We start from the raw sequence: 18,550 nt of genomic DNA on the forward strand, positions 1-18,550 counted from the left end.
TTCTGCACTCATTACAGATACGAAACTAGAACCGAGCTCGATTAAGGAGTCGGAAGATGAAGACGATGATTTGCCACGGTCGAAATCATCCGTTGCTTCGTCGGTAAATCCTACATCGATAGCGATCTCGGAACCGATGACGGTTGCGCAACCACCACCATCCTCATCCCAACTATCCGCTCAACCATCGGCCGCACCGTCGACTGTCGGCGATGCTAAGGATGAGTTGGCGGGCTCGGGTACGGCACCAACTTCTGCTCCGGAACCGGTGCGCTATGATAAACCGGTCGCCGGTTCGACGCTCCGCTGTCTAGATGATCCGACATTTGAGTCGGACATTAACTCACCGCTAGCGAACCGGAACGTAGCTACGGAGGTGCTCGATAAGGCACGCGACCGTTTCGATCGTTTCTGGGGCAACCCGAACGAAAAGCCGGACGAGTCATAAGCACCGCACCGGATCGGGTATTGATTTTGCTTCTGCTCGTACCTAGCAGGCCGCGTTAGCATCGAGCAGATGGTGTTTAGAGTTGATTTGCTGCTGCCGTGTGATTGTGATTGTTTGTGGTGCTGGAGGGAAGGGTCGTCGAAGGGAGTTGACCACACGAAGGTGAATACAAAATGCAATGAGCATCGAAAACCACTCAAGATAGGGACGCAGTGGGACGACCTACAAACGGCAGCAGCCGGTTAGAAACACGCAACAGTTGACAGGGTAGTCAGGAAACACTAGTAAAAACAAATCACTTATCAAAAACTCTCAGCGTTCTCGTGGACTGTTTCTGTGTGTTTATGTGCTTTTTCGAACCGGCAACCGAATTCCCTTCGGTTGTTTCGGTGTTTAGTATTAGTCGCGCGCGAACCTTTTGGGCAGGTCAGCATATAGTAGTATTGTTATTTAATGTATAGTGGGTATAGCGAGCCGTGAATCGATCCGTGAGGATGGAGGGTCCAATTGCGGACGTTCATTATTTAGGTTATTTCAGAGGTGATTGGTTTTTTTTTTGGGTTTCCGCTTCATCACCTATCACAACTCTCATCACAACTCTCGCACATTTCTCTAGGCTAGCCAGTCCGTGATCTTATAAACCAGCACACCAAGCAGCATCTCATACACATTCAGATAAACATTCACTCTCACTATCTCTCTCAGGGAAGCCGTAAGAGTACGTTGAAGCAGCGTGTTCAGGAGGTTTCTCGTTTGGTGTAGACAGCTGAAGAAAGGACGAAACATTAAGGGGTGAGATACGAATTTCAGGAAAGCAACATTTAAGCAGCTGCTCCTGATCTGGTAGACTGATACAATTGAAGACCGGTTGGAAGTGATATGAGTTTTTGGGTTTAGCGAATTCCACTATAATATCAATACAAGCTCGAAACTGCGTTTCAAGTAGGTGAGTCAGCATGTACTACGTGATCATACACAGACACACAGCACAGCAACAATAATAGTTGAAGCTAAATGCCACTTCGGGTGGAATTTAATTGCAACCCGTAAGGTAAACATTGGCGAGCGCGCTTTACTGCTGCTAACGAGCTGGCTAAACAAACAGAATGCACCTTCGGTGGGAGGGGAGATATATTTTACGCCACCTTCGTCCAACAACGTTCCATATAGTAGGGCGGAAAAGGTACAAAGTAAAATAACAAAAAAAAAAAAAAACAAAATAAGTCACAGCCAGACACCACAGCAAAACACCATTAGCTAAAGGGTGACGCCATTGCACCTCTTAAACACCTACAGTTGACGGAGTGTCCGATCGAACAAATCATCATCCGTCTGCAGTTTACGAAAAAGGGGAGGGAGGATGAGAAGCTCGAAAGCGAATCTTTCGCAAGACATTTGGTTAATTTTTTTCCGATTTGGACATACTTTGTCGCGCTTTTTCTGGGCCATATTTAGATTGTGTGTCCGATCGCATCGGGTTTGCGCTTTGCCGTTTGGCTTAGTGTTCTTGTAGGTCTGTTTAGTAGCCAAATTAAGGCTAAAAACCAAACAACAAACATTAAGGTTCTAAAGCAAAGAAAATGAATTCCATTCAAGCGTACAATGCAGCTACTACATAACGAGCCAAAAATAATAACAAAAAAACTCGACGCTTACATTTTCGTCGGGATGGCCCGTCCATAGTATTTGGTTTTCTTTTTCTGAATCACAATTACAAAACTGCACGCCACGCTAGATCTAGCTAGGATGAGATAGAGAAATTGCCACAACAAAAAACAGGTTTTGGAAGAGACATTTTTTGGGAATACATACATACATCCGCACCAGAATATTGCCGTACCGCATAAAAAAGCAAGAAATAAACATAGAACCGAAACATGCCGTGCCATCAGCTAGTTTTTTTGTTTGTCCGGGAAGGAGGGGAAAAACGTGTCCAAAAACACGGAAACATTTGTACGAGATGATTCTCTCTGTAGCGAAGCAATAGAACAAAAAAAATCTAGCAGCAAACATTCAAAACAAAACGAAAACAAATCGAAAAGCCTACATAGAAACGAACGAAGCAGATGATAAAATACGGGAAAAATTTCACGTCCGGTTCGAAAAAAACGAAACCTCTGCAAACCTTGATGATAGTACGAATGAGCAGGAAAATAAAAACGGAATTACACTATTTTTGCAGCTCCCATTTAAATTTAACCCAGAGCCGACCCAGGGTTTTTGCATAACTTCAGACTAGTTAAATTTCATACCAAAAACTCGTATCTAATGTAAGCATAAGACGAAAAGAAAATAATAATTCACCCATTTAATGAAAAAACAAAAAACCGAAATAGAAAAATCGAAATGACATTTGAACGACGACAAACCGGCGTAATATTGACCAGCACCATTAAAGAAGAAAACAAGTAAAAAGGAAAAACAGAAGTAGAAAACTGAGCGGGCAATAATTTTTGTTGTTGCCGCCCCACTTCAAAAAATGTTTGTATCGTACGTGCTGAGCTTAGGTAACTTTCACCAATGCCCATGGGTAAATAAAGGTTGCAAGGTTGAGTAAAATGTTGTTTTTTTTAGGTTGCATGACGCAATTGTAATCGCGACTCAAGTGAAATGCAATTATAATACATGAACAATTAAAAAGCAAGAACAACAAAAAAGAAGAAAAAAAAACGGATAAACCAAAAACCTACTGAAAATGTATCGCAAAAGCTGCAACTATTATATATACATATATATGTAAGCTCTCTATTTATCCTCCACTGTTGCTATGTTGCACTACACTTGTGTTTTTGCCCGTTTGTTTGTTTTGTTTTAACCCCCCTACGCAACTAATCATTGAACGTGTACGCCACTCTGTATCATTGATAACGATTTTTCATTAGCGTACATCTGTGTTGCTGAGCTTTGTAATGGTTAAGGCAGTGCGTAATACCTACGTTAGTGTGTGTTATAGATGCGCAAATGCTTTGTTACTATGCACGATCGTTATAGGGTGCAAAAGAAAAAGAAAAATGGAGATGGTATGATGGGAAGGATGGTCACACGGAAGAATTGAAAGGCTAAAGAGGTGAATAATAAAGCATAAATGCAATTTACATAAACACATAAACACAAACACAGCCACACACACACACACTAACACGAAATTGAAATGTTAGGAAGAAATGAATAAGAAACGAATGTGATTTTGTGGTGGGAAATTTATACGAAAATTTTATAATTGGGAAAGCGCGTTTTTCTGTTTTCTCTTGAAGTGATAAGTTGCGTTGTAAGAGACTCTGACTGGAGTGTGGCCTGTTAACGGTAGGGTTAACTTCTGTTTTTTGGGCCAGCCAGTTCGAGGGATGATGGTGGCCATCCGCAGTACGGCACGGGGTTGTGGGACGAAGCGTAACAGTACTTTATGTATGTGTTTGATTTTTCATTTTCTATACATATATAAATATTGCTTCGATAGGTCGATCGGGCGATAGGGTTTACCGTGTTAAAAAAGAAACCGTGTAATGCAAGTTATGCAATGTAACGAATGAACAAAAAAAAGAAAAACACAACATAATATTGATTACAACAAATACTCTCTTTACGATGCTTAATGATTAGAGTGACACGATACCGTGGGTTAGTGCAACGACAGGGACTGTAGTGATGTATCGCGTATCTGCCGGTGTGGTATGTTGCAGACACACACAAAACAACAACAAAAAACACGTAACGAAGGAAGGTAACGCGCAATGGTTTTGGGAACGTTACGGTGGTTCGCACGATCGTCAATAGTATTCTCTCTTGTTTGTTTGTGGAATGTGAGCAGTATAGTTACCCGTGAGCAGTATTCACTGCCTTTTGCAGAGCAAGATGTGCAGATCGAATAAGAAATTAAAACAAAACAAAAATCGCTATTGATTATGACACTTACAATACCACAATACCACAAGCAAAACAGCATGCTAGCCGATTAACGAAGGGAGGAAATAATAAACGATGAAGCAACAGAAGAAGACATCTCCTAAACGTTCAACACAAAAAAAAAACCGAATAATTATCGAAAAATCGCATTCAGCCAACTGCACTCCAAACTATACACAAACGAACCGTAAATAAAAAAAGGACGATAAACAGGAAATGGGGTAGGGGAGGTAGGGGTGACGGGGAAGCAGGAGAAGACTTAGACACGATTACAATGGCCGCTGGTGCAGCACATGAATCATCCATTAGGAGTGATGCAAAAATAATGAAAACACACACACACATACAGTGTCACAGCCGAACAGGAGTTACGATTACGTCAAGTCTAGATTTTAAAAATTCCATACAAAATATTAAAGGAAAAAAGGAAAAACCACATATGAATATGATGGTTAAACAATAGATTGTTCCGGCGTTGTGCTTTTTGTTTTTGCGTATCCGAAAACTTTCAACTTTTTCTTTGTTTTTTTTTGCACCTGAGGGGTTTTTCTCTTTCTTTTAGAAATTTTCTCAAGGTTTGTTGTTGAAGTTGGTGCTCGAGATCAAAACTGGCTGTACGTCATAAAACAAATCTCTCGATAATTTAGAACCTTTTGCAAGTGGATTAGGGAGTTAAAAAGGGAAGCGCGAGGAGGCCCAAGAGAAAGTGTGTGTGCGAGAGAGAGGAGAGAGAGAGAGAGAGAGAAATCTTTTCTATTCTGACACGAAACAAAACTGACCGTTGCTGGGCGTTTGCATTTGACAGCTCTCGTGGGTATTGTAGAGTTTTGTCTTTACGGCGAGAATCGTAGACAAGCGGGCGTTTATCTAATACACCAAGAACTTTAAAAGCAGTGGAGCTTTTCGTTGCCTTGTTAGGCTAGAGAAATTGTTACAATTACTACGAATCCATCATACCATGAAATGGGACACACAAAAGAACAACGAGACAAAACCACGCATTTTACTAAGCCATACAACCCGCAACGTTTGATCACGATTCGAGACCAGCTTCCTAAACAGGCAACAGTAATCGAAAACCGCCAACGAGCTGTTTCTTCAGAAAGCCACAACAACATAGAAAAATCCCGCAAAAAAAAATAAACCCTTCTCGATGTTACCCGATTTCAAAGGAAACCTCCTTCAATCGTGCACGGTTTATTTAACGTTTCCCTGGAAAGCAGTTAACCAAGCACCGGCGTCAAAACCGGCTCGGGAGTCTCACGTTCGCACGGACTGAGATATCGTAGCGGGGGCTGTGAACCGTGCGTTATTGGTTAGTCGCTTTATTTTATTTTATTCCTCATGAAAAGTGATCGCTGACGTGGTCGAGACTCTGCGGTGGTTGCACATTTATCAAGTGTGCCCGCAGCAACATTCCATATACGGGTATATACGCACGTGTCGAAACATTCTTGAATAGCACATTCTGTCTTGTATAGATACCGCTGATCGGTAAGCTTTTAGGGGGCGCGCGGGAGAGCTATAAAGCGAACGAGGACGAAATCGTGTGTTAACAAAAAAGTTTGCTTTATGTTACACGGCTTATGTTACCGGTGCCGCCGGTGTAGATCAAACACTGGGGGAGGTACATTTGTTTGGTACGTTTGAATGTGTAAAAAAATTACCTTTATCCATCTTGTTTCACTGTAGGGGAAAATTTGTTACAGAGGTAAAATAGGATTTCAATAAAAATTTGTAAATTGAGTTGGATTATTAAGACTAGATCTGTTGGTGGAATGAAATTCCAGCGGTTTGAAACTCGAAACATCAAAGCATAATATGAGTTTTTGTTAAATTAATGCTTCATACCTTCAATTGCAAATTAATAATTTTGTTTATTGTTTTTTATTCTAATTTGTATCAATTTCAATTCGAATATCAATTTTAACTTTTTCATAAATCATCTTTGAAAACCAACTGATTGAGATGACTTTTTTTTGTTTTAAAATTAAATATTGTTTTTTCAGTTTTTTATGAAATATTGTACATTAATTTATCAATTGCCTTTGATTCTTCTAGATATCTTGTATTAAATGAATTAATTAACCACTTTTTGCGACAATCCTCACAATTATTAGCTGAAGCATGGCCTTACAAAGAATTTGGTTTTTTTGAAGAGTTAACACTCTACCAATTTTTTATATGTACTTGTACTGCCCGGTTATGAATATAAATAGTTTAAGTTTTTAACTATTTTTCCATTTGATGAAAAGTATTACTTTCTGGAGACATCATCGCCATCATTCTATCCCGAAGGATGTCTGTCCTTGAGGACAGCTTACAATACCTTCACAGACTGGTTCGTCCAGTGTCTTTCTTATGACAGGACCAGCCTGCCGAGTGCAAACTTCCAAGATTTATCATTTCAATGGATTTTCAAATGCCGATTCTAAATTTTCCAAATAGCCTCTTCAATGTTTTCCTTTCGCCAAAAACGGTTTTTGTCAATTTTAGACAACTCTCCTGCCTTTATGGTGCGTTATTTTAAATGTTTAAAGGTAATATTGTGAAACTCTTCTTTCACTGAAAAAACTCCTAATCCCACTGTTAATATTTTCTGCTGTAAATCAAAACAGAAACTGCACAAAAATAGGGTTGTGAAAAATAATATTTCTACCATATCATCCAATACGTAATAAATCGAACCGATTGCGTCTGTAGGTGATGTAAGTATAATTCACCTTACCTTACGCAACGCTCACGCATTCATCGATTTCTACACAAAACCGTGATGATCTTGCCGATTTTTCTTGTCCAGTGTGGGTATCCTTCACCATCGCTACGAAGCGATGCTGATAAGCGTCCGCTAGTGGATAAGATTCGCCCGACTGTTTAATGGGACTAACTTTCTTCCCACCCGCAAAAGGTCGGTACGATGATTGACTGTTGATGCCGCGAATAATATCTTGCCGCATCAGCGGGTGGAAATGGTTTTTCCGTATGGGTTTCCATCGAGTTAGTTTTTTTTAGTCTACCTTTTGTTTTTGTAAGCAAAAAAAAAAATCATCCCCGCCACCCAATCCAATGGTGGAATAAACGTGCCTGACTGGGCGTGATACTGGTGAAATGACGCAAACTTTCCGATACGCGACCAACAGCAACAGACGGCGGATATTTGGCGCATGCAGGTGAAAGGTGTAAGGCAATGGAAAAACTTTGTCCATAATTGAATGCGGTGTGTCGTGAATGGGTAGCCAAGGTATGCGGTTTTGATTAAGAACGATCCGTGAATTCTTGTGAGGGGTGAGCGTGCGGCTGAGAATTGATGACGACACGCGCCCGTTCGCGGAAGCACTGCGAAAGAATGTTAAGCTTTGTTTCTTCACAGCGACTGAGTTTCAATTTGCGCGTAATTATAAACGGACCGCTGTGTTTGAAATTTAATCTCACCTTGTCCGCTAGTTGCTTTCCCGGGGGCTTGAATGGGGTGTGACGAACCGCATTGTGTGAAATCAAATAAGCGTAGCACCTTCAACGACCGTTTCCCAAGGTTTGTCTTTGGGGGAAAGTTTTCTTGAAAGCTTGTTAGACAGTTGGTGATTGAACTGAAGGATCTCTTTCTCTCTCTCTCTCTCTCTCTCTCTCTCTCTCTCTAAATTTCTTTCTGGAATAAAGCAAACAGATTGCACAACATGACAACCAAATCATTGATTTCTCGTTTGCTGGATGAAACTCTTTTAAATATTAACGATATCCAGACCATGTCGAACCCTTTTTGCTTATCTCATCCCTACCATGTTTGATTTTTGTTTTTGCAAAACTATCACATTTCAACAAACATGTATAAGTGCAAAAATTGGGACAAATGCACAAAAGGCAAATAAAAACAACAAAGCGAAAAGAAAATCACCAACATCTTGGTGGAAGCAAATTTCGTAAAGTGCTCCCTACCATTTGTTCCCTGGTGTATAGTGGGCCGGTCTAAAAATAAACTGTCCTTCCCTACTTTAAGCGCTAAGCTTCAACGCACCTTTCACTCGTTTCTTGAGTTCCTGGGAAATAACAAGTATCCGCCGTAACTCTCAGCTGCTTCCGATGATGCCGGGTTTTTTGAAGATCAATTATTAATAAGCTACCGGCTGTTTAGCATTTCCTTTTCTCACAACAAGCAACAACAAAAAAAAGGTGGGGAAAAGTTTACGCCTTCCCTTAAGGAGATGGCGAACAGTGTTCGCCAAAATCTTTTGAAACTTTTAAACAACATCTTCACCCTATTCCTCCCATACCACCGTTTTATCGAGTCCCTCTGATGCCTGAGTGAGGATGAAAGCTGATTGAAATTTAATTAATGACTATTTATCGCCCCAAATAGCTCAATATTTCGTCAATCGGTGGTCCCCACGCGTTTTTTTGGGAAAGATCATATTTCCACCGAACGATGAAAGATGAAGTGGGAGAAAGAAAAAAAGGATAAAACATCTTCAGGAGTCAATCCCCTTATGCGTGTCTGTGGGAGGAATCCGACGTGAATAGAAGGACGAATACCTAGGATAACGTTCACCTCAAAAAGGAAGGTATATTCAAGAAACGCTAAACCATTGAGAAACAGTGGTAATGAATGAACGGTTGTTATGATTTTTCACACATTTAAAACGGACCAAACCGAGCTGTTGGATGTTATACCGGTCGATTCGATGGGGAATCGCGGTTGAAGCAGCAGCTACTAGCGGAACGGTACAAACTGCGCAAGCTTTGAATGTCGCGCTTTGGTCCGAAACCGATGCGATTCGAGCACGAACCTGCTCAACAACTGCTCGAATGTGTGTTTGGCGCGCGGACAAATTTCGCTCCACCGCCGGCAGTCGAACTGTATCCGTACTGCCGTACGGTCGTTAGCGCATCTGGGCCCGGTACAATTTGGTTTGCATTAAAGCCTTCCGGTGTGGTTCCGGTCCGGTGCTTTGGAGTTGTGATCGTAAGCACCTCAAAACAGGTGGAAAGAAAAAAACAAAATCTCCCAAAAAAGTCCTTGCTCAAAGCCCGGAATTATAGTGCAAATCGAAAATCATGTCACCGTTCCGATGATAGTGCGCTGATCGTGTTGGATGCGTTTCTCGCGGCGGATGAAGAAGCTCATTATATCGGCATCAAATGAGACCGGGTCGTCAGATTTAATGACCGTGCATGTGCGTTGTATGAACAGTGGGAACCATTTTAAGGCCAGGATCTGTGGCGAACGTTGCTGCAGTAAAGTAAATGAACGACATTGTTAGTCAGGTTAATGTGACCGCCCCCGGGTTGTGCCACAAACCATCGGAACGGAACTTCCCTCTTGCAGCCACAATTCGTGACATCATTTTCCGTTAGGGGCAGCATTTTTGCCGGTGTTCAGAGAGAAAAAAAACAAGTGTCACTCGATTGTCTCCTGGACCGCGGGTTTTTGATGAAGCTGTAAACGATAACGGCACCCCCAAAAACGCCGATGTGGATTATGTGCGTTACGGTGTTACGGGCGCAAACCAGATGCTTCATAAACTAATTACTTTGCACGGGTTGGCAAAAGGTTAAGCAGAACAAATGGTAGAAAATCTGTTCGTGGTTTCGCTGGGTTTGAATGCAGGTTTAAGCTGAACGGTGATGCAGCTCGGCTAAGGTAACGGGGGAAAATTAATTATTTTTTATCGCATAATGAGTTGTACTTTGTTATTGTTTGTTTGCTTCTTTTGTTGTGACATTTAGTAAGTTGTTTATTAATGTTTTATTGATCATTAGCATAATGCCAGAGTTTATTGAATTTATAGTTTAAACTAGCATTTTTGGTGAATAATTTAACATGGAATAAGCATAATTAATTGATTTATTCTTGTCCGGGAAAATTCACGGTTTACATCGGGGAGGATATTTAAATGTTTCACAAAAAAGACACTCAGTTTTGAATTTGAAAATTAATAAAAATCTTTTAACTGACAGACGGTGTTCCACAAAAATTATTTACCATGAAATCTTTATCTTTTATATTAAAATTTTTAAATAAACATTTTTTTATTTTAATTTGTGTTTAAGATGATTATTACAAGAAAAGGCTTTATTTACAAGGAAAAAACTTATTTTCTTAATGGGGAAAAATTTAAACATGAATTTTGTTATACAAAATTAAAGTTTTTCAAAGTTTCGCTACTATAAAAAGAGGGCAGTTTAAAAAAAATACACAAAAGAGTAAAATATAATTTACAAAACTGTGCGTAATTTAAAAGTAAAATACATTTTCCTTTGAAACACTTACAAAGAACGTTTACTGAGAAGTTTAAAGAAAGTTTATGATTGTTTGCTGCTCACTTTTCTTCATGCTCAATGCAGCGGGTTTGGCAGTAAATGTAACAAGGAGCAGAAGTAATTTTGTCAACTTTATATCAACTCATAGCAAACAGATATTATTTTGCATCCATTACCATGAACTTCCCACTGACCAGTGCCAAGCTGTAGAAAAAAAAACTAAAACGACAAAATTGAGTTACGTTTGAGTTACGCAAAAATGTCTGCAAATTGAAAATTATTGCATGCTCGTTTTGATGTTGCCATTGTTTGGAAGGTATCGGCATTATTGTGTAACTACAATTGTTGTCATTTTATAAATAGTGTCTTGCGATAAAATTTGATTATTTTGCTTCTGTTTAGTTGGAGCTCAAACAAATCAGAATATAAAAAAAAACATTAATTGTTTGTCGAACAAACATTTTGTTGCATAAAATAGACATTACATGATAGTTTCATTTGACGTTTGACTGTTATAACCACCAATTGGTCGATGATCTTTTCTCAAAGAATAAAGTTGTTCATTTAGAACCAAGAGAAGAGAATAAGAAAGAACTTAATTTCGATTATACCACTCCTGAAGTATTTGGAATGTAAGTTGATGTATTTGTGGCAGATTGAATATTCTTAGAATTCAATTAAATTTAATCATTTTCCAAGAAGTAATTGCCGTTGATCGACTTTGACTCTTTTCGGGGAACTATGTTTTCTTGTATTTAAGGAGTATGTATGGAGGAGGATTTATTTTCCTTTCCATGAAATTAATTAACGAAGATGATTTTTGCCTATGCTTATGCTAAATAATTTGGAATGGAATTGTAGATTAGCAGATATTAATAATAGTTACACATGTACGCTAATCACAACGATAGCTCTACGAATTACCGATAATAAAGGAGTTGAATATATGAATGAAGGTCGTTCTTCAACCCTCGGAATGATTCGTGTATATTATTAGATACAATCTAGAAAGGTTAAAAGCAAACGATTCAACGTCTTCAAAGTGGAAATATTTGCATGAACAGTTCCGAATTCACATCGGTACTTTTGGATTCGAGCTTAACCATCCGTAGAGAATGTTTCAGAATGCTCGTTGCTAAGAAATGGAAAAGCTTCTTAATGGATAATTCAATCTGCTACGGTATCCATTACCACCCCATGGTGTAAAACAAGTGCCGAAAAGGTATCAATGTAAATTGTATTCGATCCATAAGTATGGTAATGGTTTCTAAAGTTATATTTCTGTGATGTGTGACAAATGCTCATGAAGCAGTTGAATAAAATTACCGTGAAGTTTAGCTCACATCACCTTCAATGTAATTCCCTACTCTACCGAAAAGCAAAGTTTCAAACCATTAAAAGAGAAAATTTCTTGGAAGGTTTTTGGTCTAAAATTATGTTAACAAAGTGATCAAAATTAATGCGAAACATTTATTTATTTCATACCGATAAACCTCTATGGACTGTTTTTAGTCTATTATTCCATTTAGCTTTGGCACAAACCTTTGACATATAAATGTCACTGTCTTGGTATAAGAAGCAAGACAGCTTTAAGAAAGAGTTTACGTCATTGGACCAAAATAAAGGAATAAAAAAAACCCGACCTGCCGGAAGTGTGGACGTGATTTAAGAGCTTCCACTACTATTAGGCCATCTCGCAAACAAGATTCAATAAATCGACCTTCACCTGGATCGGCCGGCCGGCCAAACATACCTAAACGTTCTACCACCCCTCCCTTGTCCCTTTCCTTGAGTGACCTTCTCCCCCACGGGTCGTAGGGAAGAAATATTCGTTGCACATGCGACCTGGACAGGAAATAGCCCCGCTGGTGGTAGTGGTTTGATGAATGGTTACACTGAGTATCGTTTATAGTTGGGCATTTGTTTCCATTAATCCCTCTCTGTAGAGGGTGATTTGATTATAGTTTTGTTGCTATTATTAGGGAGAAAGCAATACCTTTTTGTTTATAACACTGCACCACCTTAAAATAGCACCGTGTCATTACGTTTAATAGTAGAAGGAGTATGACTACATCTTCATTTTATGTAAGCGGCTGGTTTATTAAACATAAAATTGAAGTTTTATTATATTTGTACTTTTCAGTAAAATAAAAATCACCGTCTACAAAGTACTTTTAGTCTTCCTTAAAATTTAATCCAGAAAATGTGAAAATATAAAGGGGAAACGTATCTTAGCAGTAACATTAGCAAAACCACTAAAAGAGATCCCATAAAGTCCTATTATTACCGAGTCAACCATTAAGCTGCTTTGGTTAGAATTTATAGAATTTTTCCTAACGTTTTCTACGAGTTAGTTGGGTTAGAAGGACATTCCCATTACAGTGTTTCCAGTTTCATGAATATCAGCCCTAAGGTCACCATTGGACAATGGAGAGTTTTGAGGGCATGACGATGATACCTCCCGAACTATCATTGTATTATGAGAATGGTTTCCAATTTTTCTAGTGCATTTACCAACACCGGCCCTTCGTAACGATCGAACAGCTTAAGTATTAGTAGCCCACATTTGATTGCCATCTATTGAATTGCAAAATGGCTACCGATTCCCCTTATTATGTGGAAAGCACAAGGGCGATGTGCGTCCTCGTGAAAACCCCCATATCACTTCTTTTCTGGATGTGATGGTGGAACAAATATTTTCCACTCAATTCACTGCCAAAGGTACTAATGTTCGGTCAGCATCGTTCCAGAGTCTCGAACTCGATTGAAATTGAAATCATCAACCTTGGTAAGGGAGTGACAGGTTTTCACTGTTTGCGCTCGGTCAAAACCATTGGCGCCATTACGCATTACAATTGTTTTCTCCCCCTACTTGAGAAGGGAGCGGGAAAAAAAAGAAACGCAAATAAAGAAGCTTTCAACGCGACAATGGTCATGGACAGAATGGTCAAGTTTAATGGGGAAAAGTCCCGATTCTTCCGCCTGCATGATCATTGGTACAATTCAGATTCTGAAACTTTTTAAGTACAATCTGTTGGTAGTGCGCACTTCCCATGGTTGTAAAGTTTCTTCACAACGGTCGATAAGATAAACTTGTTTTGCTTCTGTTATGTACATGTCTTGTGCTTTTTTTCTCTATTGCGAAATGCCATTCACTTGCGTCCTCTGCCGTTGCTGTTAGTAATTATTTTACAGACTTTTGACAGGAAATTAAGTCACAGCGAGTCGAGCGGTGGATTTACTGCCCGTTGACCGTATGGTGCAATAATACACCGGATCACCACCACGATGGTCGATGGGATGGGTACGCATAGACATAAACCGACGCCCGGAGCAATGGTGGAATGGTTCGAGCCGGTGATGGTTCGTTCAAGGTCTAGTTTTAATTAAAGCCAACCATGCTCAAGCTATCATCCATTCGTTACGATGCGTTTAACGTGTGATGAATGTGAAATTATTTACCATCATCATAATTAGCATTTTAATCTATCGCGTACCAGGCGCCTCCATCGATTTCTTTGAAGTGCGCAAAGAAATTCATCTAAACAAAAAAAGTATTCATATTTCCACTATACAGTACCATATTTTTTCGGTGCCATCTGTTGTTTTTTGCATCTAAAGTGAATTTTTATTCGTATCATTTCGTCATTTCAACTAGTGTAAAAATACGATAAAGCAAATTATTTTCTCACGGTTGCATGAATACTGCGTTAAGTGAGCCCTTTTTCTTTTACCAGAAGCAATCAGGCATGCGTTATAAGAAACGGGCTAGTTTTTGGGAATAAAGTTGGGCCAATCGAAAAGGACAGCTGAAGGGGAAAGTAGGGATAAGCTTTCAATTTCAAAAAAAAAAAAAACGGACACGAGCATCAAATATATTATCGCATTCTTCTACCTACCAGAACAAGGTTCGTTAAACCCTTATGCGTAGCTTTCACGTTGAAATTATTTTGCGATAGAAAAAGGTTAACCCAAAAAAAAGGGATGTCAAAGAAAACCGACCCACTGATCACCACCGTAAGGAAGGAAGATTTGTTTTGTCCTTTAACCAACAATGCTGCCTTGGCATGGGGAAAGCCTAATGCGAGTGGAACGCTTCATACGGAACAGCAGTAATGGGTTAAGTGATTTTTTGTCCCCGTTTTTCATTCGATTAGTTACTGGCAGTCTTTAATATAACAATAAAAATACTTTTTTTTTCGCTCTCTCTCTCTCTCTCTCTTTCTGTCTTCTACTACTCAATATATAATTTTTTTTTTGTAATCTTTTCGCTTCATCACTCAACTTCAAATCAGCCGAAAATTGGGACAGAAAACCGTCTTCCTAGCCATGGCCATAAAACCGTCTTCACGGAAGGACGAAATTAATTATCCTGATTTTTCCTTCAGATGATAAGATCATTAGCCTGATTTTCCTAGGTCTGCAAGGTGTCAAAACGATGCCGAAATAGAGTCGTGTCAACGTGTAGGTCAATTTTCCGCCACTTCTACGCCATTGCCAGACCGAAGGGAAACGTTTTTGGGCTTCGTTGATTGATGAATATGGACGTAATTATTTTTCGTTTTTCGGTTACTTAGTGTGTCTTGCAAGGAGGATTTTTTTTGTGCGTTTAAATGTTAAATTGTTAATAGATGTAAAAATCAATTCGTCCTTTATTAAAGTGTTTTGTTAATTAAACCATCACGCCTCTAAATGAACAGTATTCTAGTTAATTAACACGCTCGATTTCCTCTATTAGATCATCCAGTGGAAAACACACTGCATTCCAGCGCAAACATTCATATCGTATGAGAATAACAACTGAACCGCCAGCGATATTGTGCCCCACGAAATATTGCTAATCGATTCGGACGGCTCGAGGCACATTTCCCTAAAAGTACGACCAGCTGTAGCTAATTTTTTCTCCCCTCATTTTCCTGGAAAACTAGATCCACTGCGCTAGATAGTTCGGTTCCGGCAGCAGTCATGATAAGTTAGGTGAAGGCAGTTCGATACGATGCCGTCGTTAATTGATGAGCCAACCGGTTCGATGTGCGGAACTGTTTCCCTCGAACTGCCTCCGGGGCGCGGTGTCAAGAATGGTCCATAATGTTTTGTTACACACTGCCAAAGTGTGGGTTGGGGGCGGAAACAGCGCAAAGGTGAGCATGGAGATGGTGTCCATATTTTACATCCATCCGTTGCGTTGGTGGTGCCAGGTGCGCTTTTCTAGGTTTGTCAAACAGAAACGTTGATGTCACACCTTGTTGTGACGAGCTTTTGCTACAAACGAATGTTTCCACACCAACACTCCTTTATGGCAGGATTTGTGTTATGTTGTTTTTTTCCACCTTTTAGATTATCCTTGCTCCGTAGGAATGTGGCGAGGTACGTTTTTATGAGGCAAAATAAATTTATCTGTGGTCGACACCTTGACGGCACTCCCGAGAAATCAATGGTAACGGTAGGTTGGGTGGTAATTAGATAAACGTAACATTTGTCATTGTACAGTAAGTTAAGCCATCATAATATGTTTTGTTACTATTTTGAAATGTGTAGACAACTAGAAGAAGAGTGCACCTAAGTAAAAGTTTGTAAATGGAACTTCATTCCATTCTGAATATAGTGCTTCGAAAAGGTTAGACTATTGGAATTGCTTTAATTATCGGTTTCTACGTGTTTGTAGTTGTTCTAAGGGGGCGTCCATTTATTACGTAAAGTTAAAATTGTCATTTTTCGACCCAACCCCCCCTATCGTAACAAAATGTAACGTTGGCAAAGACCCCCCTCTAATGTTATGTAACGCAACACCAAACACCCCTTCCCCCATTTTTTTAAATATAAATAAAATATATATCAGACTGGTTTGATTCTTACTTAACCTCCCGTTCTAAACAAATAAAAATTGATGATTTCCATTGAGATTGATTTATAGCGTCATCGGGTGTAACTCAAGGTAGTGTTTTAAATCCACTTCTATAATTCTATAATACGAAAGTATTATTTATTAATCACACTTGCAATTTTCTTCCATCCAAAATGTTCCTGTGTTATGTTGACGATCTTAAGATATTTTGCTCATCCTCCTCTATTGACGATTGTAACTCTCTACAGATTCATCTTGACAATTTTTGTATGTGGTGTTCATTGAAAAACTTTTTGCTTTGCAATGAAAAATGCTTTGTTTTAACTTGGCCTCGAAGCTCGTTAAGCCAAGAAGAAGAAGAATATGACGCGTAAATCAAAAGTTATAAGCTTTACAATCCAAAAAAAAGCTCACACGCATAAAAAAAGGAATGCATATTCGGTATATATAAAAGGTATTCATCGAAAAATTCGAAAAAAATATTTCAAAAATGCACGAAATGGTGAAAAACATATTTGTCCTGGCATTATATAAATTAAAAGTTTGTACGACTTCCATATCAAAATATATAAAGAAATAAATGCGCAATACTCACCCAGGTTGGTGGTCATTGACAATATGATTAATTTATGTTACGTAACACAAAGTGGACGCTTTCCCCTCTGTAACAAATCGTAACGCTAGAGGGAACCCCCTCCCTCCACCTGCGAGCGTTACGTTATAAATGGACACCGCCTAATGATAAACCATATATCGAAATACAACGGTTTTATAATAAATTTTGCATAATAAAACACTCACATGACAATTAACTTCAACTTGAATAATTTTTATGGGTTTTTATGGGTTCAGAAGATGGCGTGCCAATAGATGTATTTAATTGATTCAACTCAAAACAACAGCCAGGAAATATGGGGATATTTTTTTGGTTCTACATTTTTCTATGCTTTATCAATATTTATTCATTTGATTTCAAAAACTTCTCGAAGGACACTTTAAACTTTCAATGTTTAAATTTCAACCCTGCTTAAAAAATAAGAAGTATAAATAATGAATGGAAAAGAAGATGTTTATAAGTATTCCATAAGAGTCGCTAAAATCTTTTCAATTATTTCAACAAGACCTTATGTCCTAAGGTACGTAATAAAAAGCACAACATGAAAACGTCTGAACAACAAAATTCAATTCAATAGCTTTGTTCAAAGGAAAACATGTACAATCTGCAACAAAAAAGCTGCCCCGTAAAAAGTGATGTACACGCAAAACGCAACAAAACTTTATCGTTCCGACAGATTCTTCGGGCCATGTTCGTTTTCGTGAACATGGTCGAGAAAAATGATCACTCGCTAATTTGCTTCCTGGTGTCACATGCCTGTACAATGGTTAAACAAGTTCCAAAAACGCACACAGCAGCACATTGAGACGGTGTGACTCTTATCATCATTAACAGTCATCTGACAATTGCTCTGATTGCTGCCACCATGCCTGCTTCCGTCCCAACGGTACAAATCCGTCAGGAGTTTTTTGTACTTAACGTACCGCCACCACTGTCAGGCGGAAGGTGAAAGTGTCTCGCCTTGGCGTTTGGTATGTAAATTTATCATGTCTACCATTCTGCGAAAGCGTACTTTTGCAGGGATAACATACTCTTGAGAATAAGAGGTTTCCTTTGCTGGTGGAGCCGGATGGTACCACAACCATTGGGCGAACAAACTTGCCGACAGCAGCATCATGTCTCGCGTAGCTCCAAAGCACATCACAAACCGAGGTGCAGCACGTGGAACAAATGAAACTGTCCACAATTTGAGCCATTAATGGCATGCCGTGGGAAGATTGGCTGTGCACAGAAGGTGCGATAAAAACGGTTCGTTTCCTATCGGGAATTAACGGTGGCATTTTATCTTCACCGAACCGTGGTCGTTAGTGTTTCGGCTAAGCTTCTTTTTTTGAGGTGTGCTCCGCTACAATGGGTGTCTTGTCGACAAGATTAATCTACCCTACGGACGGTTAGCTATTAATAGGCTTCGTGTGAATTGGGGTTTAGCTATTATTATTGTCTCAACCGTCCGAACCGTTTGCAGGGGAATGGTCGAAGAAAG

General features: G+C 39.3%; 2 protein-coding genes across 7 annotated transcripts in view; one reads left to right on the forward strand and one right to left on the reverse strand.

The window, feature by feature from the left end:
- Positions 1-4,813, forward strand: part of LOC125764944 (serine/arginine repetitive matrix protein 1) — a 29,960-nt gene extending 25,147 nt beyond the window's left edge. For all 6 annotated transcript variants that reach the window (XM_049429698.1, XM_049429697.1, XM_049429702.1 and 3 more), the window contains one exon: positions 18-4,813. In XM_049429698.1, the coding sequence (XP_049285655.1) occupies positions 18-448 (431 nt within the window). In that variant the 3' untranslated portion in view covers positions 449-4,813. The remainder of the gene's footprint in view (positions 1-17) is intronic.
- Positions 1-18,550, reverse strand: part of LOC125764919 (alpha-mannosidase 2) — a 142,915-nt gene that overhangs the window by 116,138 nt on the left and 8,227 nt on the right. The gene's annotated exons all lie outside the window — the stretch shown is intronic.

The sequence above is a fragment of the Anopheles funestus genome, chromosome 2RL (genome assembly GCF_943734845.2).
Source record: "Anopheles funestus chromosome 2RL, idAnoFuneDA-416_04, whole genome shotgun sequence".
In the NCBI taxonomy this organism is placed as follows: domain Eukaryota; kingdom Metazoa; phylum Arthropoda; class Insecta; order Diptera; family Culicidae; genus Anopheles; species Anopheles funestus.